The 18,720-nt window shown below is 41.4% G+C and overlaps 1 protein-coding gene across 6 annotated transcripts in view; it reads left to right on the top strand.

Annotated features, from left to right (window-relative positions):
• LOC118936438 (sorting nexin-19) overlaps positions 1–9,464 on the top strand; it is a 40,128-nt gene extending 30,664 nt beyond the window's left edge. For all 6 annotated transcript variants that reach the window (XM_090224668.1, XM_090224667.1, XM_090224666.1 and 3 more), the window contains 3 exons: positions 3,566–3,729; positions 4,201–4,288; positions 5,092–9,464. In XM_090224668.1, coding sequence (XP_090080794.1) covers positions 3,702–3,729; positions 4,201–4,288; positions 5,092–5,215 — 240 coding nt within the window. In that variant the 5' untranslated portion in view covers positions 3,566–3,701 and the 3' untranslated portion in view covers positions 5,216–9,464. The remainder of the gene's footprint in view (positions 1–3,565; positions 3,730–4,200; positions 4,289–5,091) is intronic.
• Positions 9,465–18,720: the final 9,256 nt, after the last annotated feature.

Consider the following 18,720-nt stretch of genomic DNA (forward strand, 5'->3'; position numbering starts at 1 on the left):
TGATATATCGGTGAATATATCGGAATCGGCCGATATTAGCTAAAAATACCAACATTGGTATTGGCCCGATGTCTAGTTTAACGCCGATGTTAAAAACCGAAGTCAAAGCTGATGTGTATATAAAGTAGGTACATAACGTAATGACGCCACGTAAAATGCGCTACACATGCAACACAGCATTCCTAACCTAGCCCACACAATGTCTGCTGTGTGGATCAAGCAGTCATTTGAAAGAGTAACAACATTTCATAGAGAAATTTCATCCATTAAAGCCAAGATAATGGAATTCATTGCCCTTGACAATCAACTGTTCTCTGTCGTGGGTGATGTTGGCTTTCGCCAACTGGTCAAGCACCGGTACACACTACCAAGTGCGCTATTTTTCAGATGTTGCCCTATCGGAGTTACATAGTAATAGTGCCACTGCTATTAGCTTCACGACATTCATACTATGGAACACTTGTTGTTCGGCTAATTAAAATTGAACTTCAGTTCATGAAAATAAATAGCTAGCCAGTTACTTAACCCTGTTGCCCAAAGCTAACGTTATAAGCAGCCAGCTAGCTTCATCTGGCTAGTGAGGGTCGACCGGCCCGGGTTGTGTGAAGCTAGCCACAATAAGGATTAGTTTGCCTTCAAAATAAAAGTGTCATCGACAGTGATGCAAATGAATACAAATAGTAGAATTATGCCATACTTTTATCTTGAAGGCTAACCGCAAAGTCCATTATTGTGGCTAATCCTTATTGTTGCTAGCTTCACATAGATGGGTCCGACCACCATTAATCAAATAAGAACTGTCTTATAAATTAGGGTTATTTTAGATGATGACACCTAACTATATTGTTAGCTAGCAACTGAAACAGATTGTTTTGTGTTTTTTGACGTGTATCTTTTTTGACACGCAAAGACCCAAATGGCGTTCCATATAAATCCTGGTGGAAAATGAAATGAACAAATGAACAACGAAACAGCACAGCAAGTAAGTGAAAGAAATAGGTTTTGATTATGTTTTACTGGTTATGGGGACATATGTAAATGCCAACAAAATAACTTGTGTGTGTGTACACAGTGGGGCAAAAAAGTATTTAGTCAGCCACCAATTGTGCAAGTTCTCCCACTTAAAAAGATGAGAGAGGCCTGTAAGAGAGACAAAATGAGAAAAAAAATTCCAGAAAATCACATTGTAGGATTTTTAATTAATTTATTTGCAAATTATGGTGGAAAATAAGTACTTGGTCACCTACAAACAAGCAAGATTTCTGGCTCTCACAGACCTGTAACTTCGTCTTTAAGAGGCTCCTCTGTCCTCCACTCGTTACCTGTATTAATGGCACCTAATTGAACTTGTTATCAGTATAAAAGACACCTGTCCACAATCTCAAAAGGGTCACACTCCAAACTCCACAATGGCCAAGACCAAAGAGCTGTCAAAGGACACCAGAAACAAAATTGTAGACCTGCACCAGGCTGGGAAGACTGAATCTGCAATAGGTAAGCAGCTTGGTTTGAAGAAATCAACTGTGGGAGCAATTATTAGGAAATGGAAGACATACAAGACCACTGATAATCTCCCTCGATATGGGGCTCCACGCAAGATCTCACCCCGTGGGGTCAAAATGATCACAAGAACGGTGAGCAAAAATCCCAGAACCACACGGGGGGGACCTAGTGAATGACCTGCAGAGAGCTGGGACCAAAGTAACAAAGCCTACCATCAGTAACACACTACGCCGCCAGGGACTCAAATCCTGCAGTGCCAGACGTGTCCCCCTGCTTAAGCCAGTACATGTCCAGGCCCGTCTGAAGTTTGCTAGAAAGCATTTGGATGATCCAGAAGAAGATTGGGAGAATGTCATATGGTCAGATGAAACCAAAATATAACTTTTTGGTAAAAACTCAACTCGTCGTGTTTGGAGGACAAAGAATGCTGAGTTGCATCCAAAGAACACCATACCTACTGTGAAGCATGGGGGTGGAAACATCATGCTTTGGGGCTGTTTTTCTGCAAAGGGACCAGGACGACTGATCCGCGTAAAGGAAAGAATGAATGGGGCCATGTATCGTGAGATTTTGAGTGAAAACCTCCTTCCATCAGCAAGGGCATTGAAGATTAAATGTGGCTGGGTCTTTCAGCATGACAATGATCCCAAACACACCACCCGGGCAACGAAGCATTTCAAGGTCCTGGAGTGGCCTAGCCAGTCTCCAGATCTCAACCCCATAGAAAATCTTTGGAGGGAGTTGAAAGTCTGTGTTGCCCAGCAACAGCCCCAAAACATCACTGCTCTAGAGGAGATATGCATGGAGGAATGGGCCAAAATACCAGCAACAGTGTGTGAAAACCTTGTGAAGATTTACAGAAAACGTTTGACCTCTGTCATTGCCAACAAAGGGTATATAACAAAGTATTGTTATTGACCAAATACTTATTTTCCACCATAATTTGCAAATAAATTCATTAAAAATCCTACAATGTGATTTTCTGGATTTTTTTTCCGAATTTTGTCTGTCATAGTTGAAGTGTACCTATGATGAACATTACAGGCCTCTCATCTTTTTAAGTGGGAGAACTTGCACAATTGGTGGCTGACTAAATACTTTTTTGCCCCACTGTACATATATATAACCTTTCTTTAACTGGGCAAGTCAGTTAAGAACAAATTCTTATTTACAATGACGGCCCGGACGACACTGGGCCAATTGTGCGCTGCCCTATGGGACTCCCAATCACGGCCGGATGTGATACAGCCTGGATTCGAACCAGGGACTGTAGTGGCGCCTCTTGCACTGAGATGCAGTGCCTTAGACCGCAGCGTCCGTGTGTGTGTGTTAAGTATTTAACTGTACTAGAATGCATAAATTATGCATAATCTCGGTTATCGGTATCGTTTTTGGGGGGGGAGGGGTCAAGTAAAATATCAGGTATTGTCCAAAATGTAGTATCGGTGTATCACTAGTAAGTTGATATTTCAACTAAAGGAACTGTGATGACATTTATGACGGACGTGAAGGTCCTGGGCTGGCGTGGTTACGCTTGTTCTGCGGTTGTGAGGCCTGTTGGATGTACTGCCAAATTCTTTAAAACAAGATTGGAGGCGGATTATGGTAGAGAAATTAACATTTAATTCTCTGGCAACAGCTCTGTTGGACATTCCTGCAGTCAGTATGCCAATTATATGGTCCCTCAACTTGAGACATCTGTGGCATTGTGTTGTGACAAAACTGCACATTTTAGAGTGGCCTTTTTATTGTGCCCAGCACAAAGTGCACCTGTGTAATGACCATGCTGTTTAATCATCTTCTTGATATGGAACACCTATCAGGTGGATGGATGATCTTGGCAAAGGAGAAATGCTCACTAACAGGGATGTAAACAAATTTGTGCACAACATTTGAGAGAAATAAGCTTTTTATGCATATGGAACATTTCTGGGATTTTTTATTTCAGCTCATGAAAAATGGGACCAACACTTTACATGTTGTGTTTATATTTTTGTTCAATATATCTACAGTATGTTGTCCTGATCACTTCCCTGATGTGTGTGTGGTCTGTCACTTGCAGTTGGCTTAACGTGAGCGTGGCCAACCTGACCTGTACCCTGCGGGGGCTGCAGGAGGTGTGGCATGGGGGCAGCCTACCAGCCCAGCACCGCCCGGTGCACAGCCACCAACAGAAGGAGGACACCAAGCAGCAATCCATGCACTGCCTCAGGAAACTACTACCAGGCAAGTGATTACGAATAACGAAGAGGCAGGCTCATGTTCATTAGGCACCAAATAGAAGAAAATGGACTGAAACCAGGAGGGATTATGGACATGTCCAATAAGAAACGCTAATTTTAGTTTTTATGTTCAAATGTACTATTTTATGAACATTACAAATAAACAGGACCCAGGAGTTTATCCTGACCTTGTGACCTGACCATGAAAAATAAACTAGGTTGTAACTTTGGTCCATTACAGCAAATGATCAGGAAAAACCCCTGGCCCATACTCTCTCATTCCTATCTACCTCTGCAAACATACAATTAATTTTGTATTACGGCTAAGAAGCCATTTCAGGGACTGCTGGTCTTACTTTATCCAACTAGCTATGTTTTTAGTTAATATATTTTTGGTGACCTTGGCTGTTCTGATTTCTCTGTGGAGTCCTATATGGCCTCTCAGTTCTATATTTGTACTCTTCTGTGTTTACAGATCTGCTCTCAGAAGTGCTGTGCTCGGACAAATACAGACTAAGCCGGCAGACTGCACTGGAATCTCTGCAGAACCCTTACATAAACAGGTGACCACACACACAAAAAACAAAGTCATATACACTACGTCACTTGCCTGTCTGTCTGGCTATGATTTAAAGAGCCTGACATCATGGTCTTACAATAGATTATGAAGGAACATGGCATGAGGAGTTGATAAAGGGTTCTAAAGCTAAGTGATGAGCTGGTTGTGAATCAGTGGGCATCAGCCAAGCTTTATAGCGTGTTCCATATGATATACCTCTTTCCAGACACGTTTCCATTGGGTCAGGCTGATGATTTATACATTGCCAGCCCTTTGTTCTTAAGATGCATCAGTTTTGATTATAGAGGCATGCATCACCCTAATCTTCTTATTGAAATGTTCAAATAAGGTGTGTGTGCGTAAGGTACAGTATAATATATTTACGACTCAACTAAGTCCCTGTAGTGTTTGAAACATGCTGTTAAAATCACGAGAGTTGTCTCAGGAATTTTCTTCACTGGAACAAAGAACACGGCCAATTGTAAGGATTCCATTGCTGAAGTAATTTGGCTCGTTGAACCGCGTAGGAGCTTAGGTTTTGGTCCTCTTCGGCTGTATGCTTTCGCCTAAATCATGCCTTGATGTGATTGGGGGAATTTTTTTTTGTTGCAGAAATATCAGGTTGTGATTTGGCCCATTGTAAAACTCGCAAGCCCCAAATGATGAAGTTTTCAACATTTTAAACAAACTTAAAATGTCCACCTGTAACTGTCGATAGTTAAATGGTGGATACTTTTGGAGGAAATGTTGGAGAGTTGATTTCTGGGAGACCCCTGACCTTTAACCTGTGACTCTTACCCTGTACAGACACTTGGTCTACTCTATCTGGGACCTTTTCCTCAAGTTCCTCATCCCTGAAACATCTGAGGAAAACTTTCAGAAAACCCTGCTGCAAAGTCTCTCCAAAAACGCAGAGAAACTACCACCATGAAAGTACTGGTGTACACACACACACGTTTAACAACTGTCAGTGAATAGCCCTCGATGAAAGTCCAGCCTAATGTATCTGTAACGGCTTTCTTCCTGGGAAGGAGAGGACCAAAGCGCAGCGTGGTGAGTGTTCATCTTATTTAATAATAAATACAAACTGAACACTTCAAATACAAAATAACAAATGTGGCAAAACCGAAACAGTCCTATCTGGTGCAGAAAACACAAAGACAGGAAACAACCACCCACAAATCCCAACACAAAACAGGCTACCTAAATATGGCTCCCAATCAGAGACAACGACTAACACCTGCCTCTGATTGAGAACCATATCAGGCCAAACACAGAAACAGACAAGACTAAACTAGACATCCAACAAAGAATGCCCACTCAGATCACACCCTGACCAAACAAAACATAGAAACATACAAAGCAAACTATGGTCAGGGTGTGACAGTATCTGGATAAATTCCATTATTCATGTGTCCCCACCTTTAACTCTGACATTTTGGAACCTGAGGTCATCCAGGTCTGTCTCTGATTTAGTCCATAACATTTGTGGGTCTCTAACATCGGCCACACATCCGGAGCAGCTTTGATTACCCAACACCTGTTTTCTGTTTGATCAGAATACGTGTCTGATGTCCAAAAGCCCAAACACACGCACGTGTGGGAAAAGCTGCCTTCCCAAACTTCCCAAATCCATCCTTTTTCCTGCTTCCTAAAGCCTCCAGCTTTGGACCAAACTCATTTCAGATTTACTCCACACCAACATGATCCCTTGTGGTCTTTCTATATTCTATTGGAGAAGTCCAATTAGATTGTTTCCCCACATCAGGCTTACTGTGTCGTGCTTTGCCCTTTCGGGATGACTTGCCTATGTGTTCCCCGTGATATGCCGCTATTCCTTTTGATCCCTTGGCCCTACACCAAGCTGCACATGTGCTGTGTTGCATTAATCCTCTACTCCCTTACTCCTGATACCTGGCTCGTACTGATATGGTCCACTGACATGTTTCTGTTGAAATGGTCACTCACACGTTTTGAACTTATGATGAAGGCCACTGCATTTTAAAGTGCTTGATGGCCACTTTTGCCATGGATCTGACATGGTTGTTTTAAGTAATATACTCTACATGTACAGTGCCTTGCGAAAGTATTCGGCCCCCTTGAACTTTGCGACCTTTTGCCACATTTCAGGCTTCAAACATAAAGATATAAAACTGTATTTTTTTGTGAAGACTCAACAACAAGTGGGACACAATCATGAAGTGGAACGACATTTATTGGATATTTCAAACTTTTTTAACAAATCAAAAACTGAAAAATTGGGCGTGCAAAATGATTCAGCCCCTTTACTTTCAGTGCAGCAAACTCTCTCCAGAAGTTCAGTGAGGATCTCTGAATGATCCAATGTTGACCTAAATGACTAATGATGATAAATACAATCCACCTGTGTGTAATCAAGTCTCCGTATAAATGCACCTGCACTGTGATAGTCTCAGAGGTCCGTTAAAAGCGCAGAGAGCATCATGAAGAACAAGGAACACACCAGGCAGGTCCGAGATACTGTTGTGAAGAAGTTTAAAGCCGGATTTGGATATAAAAAGATTTCCCAAGCTTTAAACATCCCAAGGAGCACTGTGCAAGCGATAATATTGAAATGGAAGGAGTATCAGACCACTGCAAATCTACCAAAATCTGGCCGTCCCTCTAAACTTTCAGCTCATACAAGGAGAAGACTGATCAGAGATGCAGCCAAGAGGCCCATGATCACTCTGGATGAACTGCAGAGATCTACAGCTGAGGTGGGAGACTCTGTCCATAGGACAACAATCAGTCGTATATTGCACAATCTGGCCTTTATGGAAGAGTGGCAAGAAGAAAGCCATTTCTTAAAGATATCCATAAAAAGTGTAGTTTAAAGTTTGCCACAAGCCACCTGGGAGACACACCAAACATGTGGAAGAAGGTGCTCTGGTCAGATGAAACCAAAATTGAACTTTTTGGCAACAATGCAAAACGTTATGTTTGGCGTAAAAGCAACACAGCTGAACACACCATCCCCACTGTCAAACATGGTGGTGGCAGCATCATGGTTTGGGCCTGCTTTTCTTCAGCAGGGACAGGGAAGATGGTTAAAATTGATGGGAAGATGGATGGAGCCAAATACAGGACCATTCTGGAAGAAAACCTGATGGAGTCTGCAAAAGACCTGAGACTGGGACGGAGATTTGTCTTCCAACAAGACAATGATCCAAAACATAAAGCAAAATCTACAATGGAATGGTTCAAAAATAAACATATCCAGGTGTTAGAATGGCCAAGTCAAAGTCCAGACCTGAATCCAATCGAGAATCTGTGGGAAGAACTGAAAACTGCTGTTCACAAATGCTCTCCATCCAACCTCACTGAGCTCGAGCTGTTTTGCAAGGAGGAATGGGAAAAAATGTCAGTCTCTCGATGTGCAAAACTGATAGAGACATACCCCAAGCGACTTACAGCTGTAATCACAGCAAAAGGTGGCGCTACAAAGTATTAACTTAAGGGGGCTGAATCATTTTGCACGCCCAATTTTTCAGTTTTTGATTTGTTAAAAAAGTTTGAAATATCCAATAAATGTCGTTCCACTTCATGATTGTGTCCCACTTGTTGTTGATTCTTCACAAAAAAATACAGTTTTATATCTTTATGTTTGAAGCCTGAAATGTGGCAAAAGGTCGCAAAGTTCAAGGGGGCCGAATACTTTCGCAAGGCACTGTACATGCAATTTTCAGTGATCTCTCTGCTACTTTTTAAAATTATGATACATTTTATGAGTACCACCAACACAGTGAATGGGAAAATCGATTCAAAGGGAACTCCCTCAACTGGTGATTTGCTGAATGTGCTGGAGGGCTGTAATTGGTTAATGGCCTATAATGTAAATGTTGATGTATAGCGTTTATAATTTCTTTGAAAGTAGTAGAGAGCCCACTCTGGAAATGTGATGTTTTCGAAGAGTATATTGTTTCAAACAATATGTTTAAAAATAAGCTAAATCAAAAAGGGCACTTTTGAGATATTAATGTGAAAACATTTATTTCAGATTATAGCCATAATTAATATTTCAGAGGAGTATAATGACACCATGATGTCTGTACCATGTACCGTTTACGGATCATAGGGTCTTACAGGAGGCATGTATAGGTAGGTCTAAAAAGGGCCTAAAATGGCCACTTTTCTCAAAAAGCAAAGTTCCTTCCGCATCCTTCCTCCCAATTAAGTTTTTATGTGAGACTTGCCAGAACAATCTGAGATGCCCCAAATATTTTTGGGCCATGCTGATGTGTAATCGCCTATCTATGCCTAACCTATGTCTTTGAAACTGGCACAAAGACTTCTCAGCATTGCATGAAACAAGATGTTCACCGTGTTTAACAATCCCCACTCTTACTGATGCCTTTAAATGTGTACGGTATGTCTGATGCCAGGTAAAGCTCATGCAGGCAGCATAGTAGCATACATCTCATGTCAGAGGTCCAATACGTCCAACACAATGTGCTGCACTCAACTTTGTCTTAAAATAATATGTCATTCTTTATTTCTGTATTCTTGTTAACGTGATTGACTTATTTGATTGTGTCTATAACTTATTTGTTTGATTGTAATAATGCTTTCGGTGAAAATGTATATTGATCAAAAATAATGAGAGGGATACCAGTAGTACAGAAGAGAAGGATATGAATACCTGTAGGAAATGCTTTTAAATTGCCTTAAACATGGCTGGAAGAGGTCTCGTCTGTCTTTACTATGTAGTCTGTGGACATGCCTTTTGTAGATCGTGTCATAAAGTAGTAGCAAACCCCAGTGACAAGGCATGTTCTAATGTTGGGTACTGTGATGTTTATTCCCTCCTGAACACATTCCTAGCTGTTACCTCTGTTCCTGTTGAATCCTTTGTGATGAACATTAGGGTTAGCTTGCATTCTGCAAGACCATTGTCCTGTCCTCAAATGTATCACGTCACATGAAATGTTCAACACGTAACTCATTTAAAAGAATTCTGAGAGCTTTTCTCACATGGAACACACTGCAAATCTGAAAGTTTGTTACGTGGCTTTTGTTACAAGTTGTTCGAGTACTGAATTTTTGTTGTTCTTGTGTCAAATGATATTATGTCCTCTGTATGGTGCCATTTATAGACACAACTTATTTTTATTGTGAGGGTAAACATATTATTATCAGTGATGAACTAACTTACAGAAGAGGTATTGTTTGTCATTTGTTTGGTTTCTCGTCAGAAGGGTTCTGCTTGTAATGGCTACTAGTCTCGCCGTTTCTCAGTAACTTTCCTTTTGTCAACACCAAAGCTCTTTCTCAACTGTATTTTCTCGATTCCTCTTGTCCTCTCTCCTTGCCTCCTCAAAACACATTGGAGGAGAAGGTCAGAGGGGAGGGAGCTAGGAATTGAGAAAATACTATTTACCACGTGCCTGATTTGACATTACAATCCCAATTCAGTTTACACCAGTCAGACTTTGGGTGCAATTTGACATATTAATGCTTTGAATGTGACTCGTTGTAACTCTGTCAGTGTGGTATAACTGGACTCACAGGGTTTTGCATTTGCTGGTGTTGATAATTTCCAAAACCAATAAAATTTGTCATTCAATTATTATCAAACTAGGCTTTTAAAAATGTATACGTTTGATGACGAGCCTTTTATAATGTCTTATTACAAGACAAGACATGTTATGTCTCTCTACGTAGCAGATTTGCCTCAATGACACAAAATGGTTGTTAATAGTCTGAATCGTTATGAGAAGACTTTTATAAGGTGGTCACGCATGTTTATGACAACTCTACAATGCATTTAAACCACATCCCAATGCATTTTGTCTTAGTGTCGGCTAAAGTGTTATCAACATTTAACATGAATGCAAACGTATTTTCTCCAGACCATAACAGCGAGGTCATTGAGGCTGAGGGCCTGTAGTTTCTTTTGATTTGAGCATTTCATTGGCTAAATCATTTACAACTCATAGCCATATAGCCAGCATGGCCCCATTGAGAAGAGCCAGAATGTGTTCATGACTGGAACATAGGTAATCCATCTTCTTTAGGCAATGGCCCAGAGCTGCAACATCAAACACAGTCATCGCCTCTCTACCTGAGAGCTCTATTGGCCTTTGTCTCTCTGTGTTGATCAAACGAGAGGCTATACCATAAATTAACACAGGTGTGAAGAGAGAAAACACTGTCTGCAAGGCGTCCATGCCCTGATCCCGATGACGCCGTCTTTTAACCAAAGTCGTATGGTGAGTCAAGGAGGAGCACCTGTTGACTGGAGAACACTGGTATTCTGTGCAGGGTCTGCTTTGCCCATAGCGCTACTATTTTATATTCACGTGTTATCAAGGAACATTGAATCAGAACACACCAATCTGGTCTGTGTTCATTAGGGCATGCATCTGAAACAGTTTTTTAAAGTTTCGCAACGGAAATAAAAATGAGTGGCTTACAGTTAATTTATTTAGCAGACACTCTTCAGTCCAGGTAGTCCCTCCCAGTTTCAGCCTACTCTTATGTTTGGTGCCAGATGAACATGACCCAGGTCTTCTTAGTATTGGTCCCTTGTTGAAGTTACAAAACCAATTGCATGCAACCACCAACCAATGAGAGCCAAATATTTTGCTGTCTCCAAAGGGGTGGGACATTCTAATGTTCATGGCCTACTCTGGAGTCTAAAAGCCCAATGTAATATTATACTAGACACAACATTGGGTGAACGTTGCACGCACTGTAGGGATGATAGTGGCCAAAGCAATATATTTATTGATTCATCTAATGAAACAATCCCTCTAGGGTGTGGGTCTCGCAGCCTCAGCATGTTCTCATGTTCTCCAGTGATCTCTTATGAAACGATAGCTGTAACAAACATGCACACAGCCACACAAATGCACGCACACACACTGCTTTGTGGCCCGCTGTGAGAAGGAGAGTTTAACTTTGCATATACAGTGGGGCATAAAAGTATTTAGTCAGCCACCAATTGTGCAAGTTCTTCCACTTATAAATATGAGAGAGGCCTGTAATTTTCATCATAGATACACTTCAACTATGACAGACAAAATGAGAAAAATAATCCAGAAAATCACATTGTAGGATTTTTTATGAATTTATTTGCAAATTATGGTGGAAAATAAGTATTTGGTCACCTACAAACAAGCAAGATTTCTGTCTCTCACAGACCTCTAACTTCTTCTTTAAGAGGCTCCTCTGTCCTCCACTCGTTACCTGTATTAACGGCACCTGTTTGAACTTGTTATCAGTATAAAAGACACCTGTCCACAACCTCAAACAGTCACACTCCACTATGGCCAAGACTAAAGAGCTGTCAAAGGACACCAGAAACACAATTGTAGACCTGCACCAGGCTGGGAAGACTGAATCTGCAATAGGTAAGCAGCTTGGTTTGAAGAAATCAACTGTGGGAGCAATTATTAGGAAATGGAAGACATACAAGAACACTGATAATCTCCCTCGATATGGGGCTCCATGCAAGATCTCACCCCGTGGGGTCAAAATTATCACAAGAACGGTGAGCAAAAATCCCAGAACCACACGGAGGGACCTAGTGAATGACTTGCAGAGAGCTGGGACCAAAGTAACAAAGCCTACCATCAGTAGCACACTACGTCGCCAGGGACTCAAATCCTGCAGTGCCAGACATGTCCCCCTGCTTTGCTTAAGCCAGTACATGTCCAGGCCCGTCTGAAGTTTGCTAGAGAGCATTTGGATGATCCAGAAGAAGATTGGGAGAATGTCATATGGTCAGATGAAACCAAAATAGAACGCTGAGTTGCATCCAAAGAACACCATACCTACTGTGAAGCATGGGGGTAGAAACATCATGCTTTGGGGCTGTTTTTCTGCAAAGGGCCCCGGACGACTGATCCGTGTAAAGAAAAGAATGAATGGGGCCATGTATCGTGAGATTTTGAGTGAAAACCTCCTTCCATCAGAAAGGGTATTGAAGATGAAACGTGGCTGGGTCATTCAGGATGACAATGATCCCAAACACACCGCCCGGGTAACGAATGAGTGGCTTCGTAAGAAGCATTTCAAGGTCCTGGAGTGGCCTAGCCAGTCTCCAGATCTCAACCCCATAGAAAATCTTTGGAGGGAGTTGAAAGTCCGTGTTGCTCAGCAACAGCCCCAAAACATCACTGCTCTAGAGGAGAACTGCATGGAGGAATGGGCCAAAATACCAGCAACAGTGTGTGAAAACCTTGTGAAGACTTATAGAAAACGTTTGACCTCTGTCATTGCCAACAAAGGGTATATAACAAGTATTGAGATAAACTTCTGTTATTGACCAAATACTTATTCTCCACCATAATTTGCAAATAAATTCATAAAAAAATCCTACAATGTGATTTTCTGGATTTTTTCCCCTCATTTTGTCTGTCATAGTTGAAGTGTACCTATGATGAAAATTACAGTCCTCTCTCATCTTTGTAAGTGGGAGAAATTGCACAACTGGTGGCTGACTAAATACTTTTTTGCCCCACTGTACATGTGAAACCAAAAATCCCAATAATTCAACGTTTTATCTTATAGATCAGTGTGAAAAAAATTATAATAATCTGCCGAAGCGCCTTGCCACGTTCCCCACTGTGCCCTGAAGACTGATGGTTCTCTTCCAATGGCAACAAGTAAAATGGATGAAACCTGTAGACCTCCCATAATTGAAATCAGAACAGACCCTTGGAAGAGATTGTTCTGTTCTTGCTTGCATAATACCAAACTGTTTTATACCGAATGGCATTATATGACCATGAAGTATAATCCAATGGCGATAAACGATTAACTCTTAAAATCTATAGTCAAACCTGATAACAAAAAGGGTCATTGTCACATGGTCTTTTAGGTACCTCCTTTGGAGTGCCCAATATGACAAATCAGACAATTATTTCATTCATTAATGATCTTTTCTCAAAGTACACATACTAAACATGATTGTCAAATCCAAGCCCCCCCTTTTTTATTGATAACCTGTGAACCGGTGAATTGTTTTACATGGCAGGGGTAGACCAAGCAGCCGCGTCTAGGGACATGCTGTAATGCTGCCAGTCAGAGAGGCCCCTTAGAGACCCTGCAGCTCTCTGACCATCGTTCTACGTGAGAGAGAGCCCCTAATAACCATGGTGATGACTATCCCCAACTCCCCACACCTCCAGCTTCACCCAAGACCATCATCATCATCATCACTGCCTCTGTTATCCAACATGGAGATGATCTAAATGATTGTTTATCATGAAAATCTCCCATCCAACCAAGGGCAAATGTTTAGATAGATTTTCTCTGTCAATGTTTCCATGAAGTGCCTGGGATCCACATCAACTGATCTATATCGTGTTTCCACAGTTTTTTCTCTCTCCCTCTACTCTCGTGAACGTTTCAGTGACAGCTTTGATTAGAATGAATGCTTATGTAACAGCTGGGTGAAGTGGAGATTATAAAAGGGGAATAATTTTGTCTGACTAGGCTACACACAATAGTTCTGGTCTGGAACTGTGGTTAAGAGCGTGGTTTTCTGAACCATTAAGGCTTGGCTTGCCTCCTTAAACATACACAGAGGCTATCTAGTGGTATATCACACCCTATACATACAAGGGGAAGTGGTATGCATAGAAATAGGATTACCAGAAGGGACAACGACCCTTAGACCACAATAATTTGACTGGAACACTCATGGGTACACTCAGTATGACAGACCTGGTATTCTGATGTATAATTATATTTCTATAAGGGTACGTACATCACAAAACTCAAAGCTCCCATGCAAAGATCTGACGCAAATGGGTGGGCAAGCTCCTACACAATAGTCATGGACAGACAAAGCTGCTTAGTGTAGCCTAGCTACCCTTGACAATGGCTGTCCCTCATACAAACATAACAATCGGTGTATGTGTGTGTGTCAGCCCATCTAACAAACATTGTGAACTATGTTAAGGTTTACATGTAGTTATAAAGATGTCATATTAACATTCAGCTCTGTAAATGTTTGCTACAGTATGATGAATGAGTGAGCTTGAGATCCCGGTATGCTCTCTGTCTTATGCAAGGTGGCAGTCATTTGAATGGGATTGTTCCTTCAGAGGCCCCGTTCTATTGAATGGGCCAGCTATTCCTGGAGAGATATGCTGGCTGTGTCCCAAATGGCACATAGTTCACTACTTTTGACCGGCGCTGAGTATCTTCTTTTATCAATCTGTGGGGGGTTCTGTGATGTGGCTGTGAGCCAGGGAACAGTTTGACTATCTACAGTACGTATAGTACATGCCTCTGCAGGCTACACTTCACGACTGCACTTTTCCACATCTCCCACTCTTTAGAAGGAATTTGTAAAATTGTGCCTCGTATAATCAGAAACCGAGTGCAATAGAGGAGATTGATTTTGCGTTGTCTCATGTGCACTGGTTATAGAGAATCATAAGTGTGTCTCAAATGACACCATATTCCCTATTTAGTGCGCTACTTTTTTAACCAGGGCCCGTTAGGACACAGCCTCAGTGTTGGGGTGAAAGGAGATACTTATGGATACACCATAACCTCACATTTACAGACTGGCAGGACTGGGTCGCTGTGGCAACTGAGAGGGTAAAATCTTTTAGCTGTCAGAGACTTATATGACAGTGAAATGTAGGCCCCAGGAAGCAGGCTTTCAGGCCAACCTATCTTCACACACATATCCAGAGCAAAGCCTGTGGTTGCTGGGGTGAAGCCCCCCCCCCCCCCCCCCCCACCACCACAATACAGAAGCTTATTCTTCACAGGAGAGTGGAACAAGTGAATCGATGAAGCTCCCTTACTGTGGAGGGACATTGAGAAGGAAAGTAAGGATATTGAAAATTGTCAGGTTTGCGCTATGCAGAAAGCTGGAACATTTGGGAGAGAAAATATATGTCTGTTTCCCAGCATGGAATAACTTCCTTGAGAGAGGGAACAAACAAAGGAGAGAGGAGAGATAAAAAAATAAACAATTTAGAGAGGAGAGGATATAGAATAGTATGTCTCCATTTTGACTTTGAAATATACAGTCTATATTTTTAAGATTAATTCACTCAGTTCCAAAGGTGACTTTTATGTTATTTCACCCTTTAGCAATTTCCCCAAGAGAGCAAACAGTAAGTTGAAAAAGAAAGAATAATTCGGACTACACAACTTTTTCAGTGGCGCAACACAATTTGATCATCCGCACAGTTAGTTGCTCAGGTTCTGGGTGTGACTAGGCCATAGCATTGATGCAAGGCATGCATGCATGGATAGGGCTCTCCAGATGGATGGTGCCCACAGGTATTTGTTGTTGGCACACAGCATCGAGTTTTAATAGAGTAAATAAAAGAAAGACTTGTTTAAGATCAGCAGGAACCCCACCAGTCTTCATGTCCTCATTTACATCGAAAACATATGTTTCCAGTGAAAGTTACGCAATCTCTAGACTTTGAATCTCCAACAGTATTTGACACGCTTTGGGTTTTTGGCAGTGTTGAAAGGCACATTGTGCCTGTTTTCTTTTGTTTTCTTTTATGTAGAAACACGTGCCTGGCAGAAATTCCTGCTGGGACTGAAAAAGAAGGAAGTTCAAGTTGAGTCTTTTAAGCCTGCTTAGGTTACTAGTAATACCACAAATGTGGACTTATTTGTAACCTATATGTTTTCTGTATAATGTGTCTCACATTGCGGCTATTATTTTAACCTCTCTCCTGTTCGTTGTTATAGTGACTTTATACATAGAATCCATGAGCATGATATATGCTATATTATAAACTGGGTGGTTCGAGCCTTGAATGCAGATTGGCTGACAGCCGTGGTATATCAGACCGTATACCAAGGGTATGACAAAACACACATTTTTACTGCTCTAATTACATTGATAAACAGTTTATAATAGCAATAATGCACCTCTGGGGTTTGTGATATATGGCCAATATACCACGGCTAAGGGTTGTTCTTAAGCACAACACTACGCTGAGTGCCTGGGCACAGCCCTTAGCCGTGGTATATTGGCCATATACCACACCCCCCCGGGCCTTTTTGCTTAAATATAAACATGTATAAATAGTTTACCATATACATTACCTTTAATCCTACACCTTATTCTCAGAAAATGATTTCCTTTTTACATGACATGGTTAACGCATGACTCCACTGCATTCCAGAGTCACATCTGCTGTATACTGTACCACACCTCTCCTACTAAATGTCATTCAGTCATCCATGAGACTGTGTCTTTATTGAGCCACACACTCTGACTGGTATGATTCCTGGCTGTGTGTGTGTTCAGTACAGTATGTGACAGCACTAGAGGGTGAGGAGGGTCACTTTGCTGTACAACATTGCCCTCTGGTGCTTATCATGTTCCTGTCATATGGTCAAGGTACAGTATGTCGCTGGCTTCTCAAGGACAAACTCCCTGCTCTATATCCGTAGCAGCTACACAAATAGTATCCAGTCTATCTTTTCCAATGTCAGTGTAGATATTCAGGTTAAACTGTGCAAATCATTTCCATTGCAACTAGAAAATACAGAAGGGTCATTCTCTGTACTGTGCTGGATTGATAGTTATCTGGGTAATTAATGAAACACTAGTTCTCCCCTGGTATCACACGAGTTTAAGCAACAACTTAAACTTTTTACCCAAAAATAAATGACTTATGCCCATCTTTATGTTCATATCATTTTTCTTGGTTGTAAGTGAGCACATTTGCCCCTAGGTGGAGCTTTAGCCAAATAGTTGAGTTTTAGTGCAAATCCACAGGATGTATGTATCAACCACAGGGAGGCATTATCATAAAACATTGGGATCCACCTGTTACCGTAACTTCTTCTCTCTTCTATTAGTCACCTCCTTTCAGAACGTTTTTATATACTCTAAATCGATTCCCCTCCTTGGGCCTACAAATACTTTTGTAGTAGTACATGACAGTTGTACAACTGAAATGTTTCTTCCACATTAACCCAGCCCCTCTGAATCAGAGAGGTGCGGGGGGCTGCCATAATCGACATCCACAGCACCCGGGGGTTAACTTCCTTGCTCAGAACAACAGATGTTTACATTGTCAGCTCAGCGATTTGATCCAGCAACCTTTCGGTTACTGGCCCAACGCTCTAACCACTAGGCTACCTGTAGTAGTACAACTCATTTAGTAGTTCCTAGTTTCTGCATGTGCAGTCAGATAAGCATCACTGTACTCTGTATGCTGTACTTTGTTTGATGACGAGAAAGGGCTGACCACACGATGCGAGGAGTCGTTTCGTTCAGAGGATTCAGATGTAAATATCAGTTTGACAGTGTCGCAATGCGGCTGGAAGTCATAGACTGAGACTCACTCACAGCTGTGACCAAAATCGTGTCTCTTTTTTTCCCTATAATTGACGGCACCTGTCTTTTCGAATGGACTATGTTTGTTTTGATTGCGCCAAACAAAATGAGAGCTCTGATGACTGTGGTATTGAAAATGCCCTCAGCAATTTCAATATTCCTTCATAACAGATCATTAGATGGTAATTTAGTTTCTGTCCTTAGGTTTGTCTGAACATTGTTATGTTATAATCAACAGTGGCGGTCTGGTATGGAATCTATCACTATTGCTGCCAAATCTAACAGGTGCATAGAATGCAACGAATGTCGGACAAAAGCCCCAAACAAATCACAGATCTTGGTGCTAATGATCATACAGCTCATTAGTCATACCATGCTGAAACAAAAACCTACTGCTCTCCTGAATAACCTAAGTATCTGACTCATTTCATCCATCTTTGTATTTGTGGTTGCACTTTACACGTGGGATTCTTTTTAGCCCTGCAGCTGTACTCACGTTTGTTTTCTTTCACATTAAATCAACAGTTTCCTCTGGTGAAGTTGCTTCCCACTGGGCACAGACGTCAATTCAACGTCTATTCCACCTGGGTTCAAAGTCATTTAATTGAAATGACGTGGAAACAACGTTGATTCAACCTGTGTGTGCCCTGTGGGTTGTTTGCTCAAGGACATTTGAAATCTAACATGGCTGCCAATCAAAATTATAATACATACAGTATACAATAGTCAAGACATTCCAGAAACCCACAATCAATGTTAACGTAATGCGCAGCACAGTACAACACAGTGGAAGAATACAGTGTCAGAATTCTGTGACTGTGCTCGTGCAGGTATCTGTGGGTCTGTTTTTGGCTGTCATCGGAGGTGTTGTGTCAGCCTGTGTTGGAAGAATGTGTCCTCTAACTTACAAGTTTAGTGTTCACTATTGCTAGCTAGAGATGCAATACAACAGAACTTTCCATGTGTTACAATTTTATAGGTCAGATTGAATACAGCTGGATGTGACATAATATAGCCTGATGTTTGCACATTTGTGTGACAACTTCCATTGAGGGTATTATCCTGTTGTACCTGTCTATACTATTGTGCCCGTGAGTTGTTGATTTATGATACCATGTTAATATACTGTAGCT

Source organism: Oncorhynchus mykiss, chromosome 27 (assembly GCF_057628025.1).
Source record: "Oncorhynchus mykiss isolate SJ-2025 chromosome 27, ASM5762802v1, whole genome shotgun sequence".
NCBI classification, from domain to species: domain Eukaryota; kingdom Metazoa; phylum Chordata; class Actinopteri; order Salmoniformes; family Salmonidae; genus Oncorhynchus; species Oncorhynchus mykiss.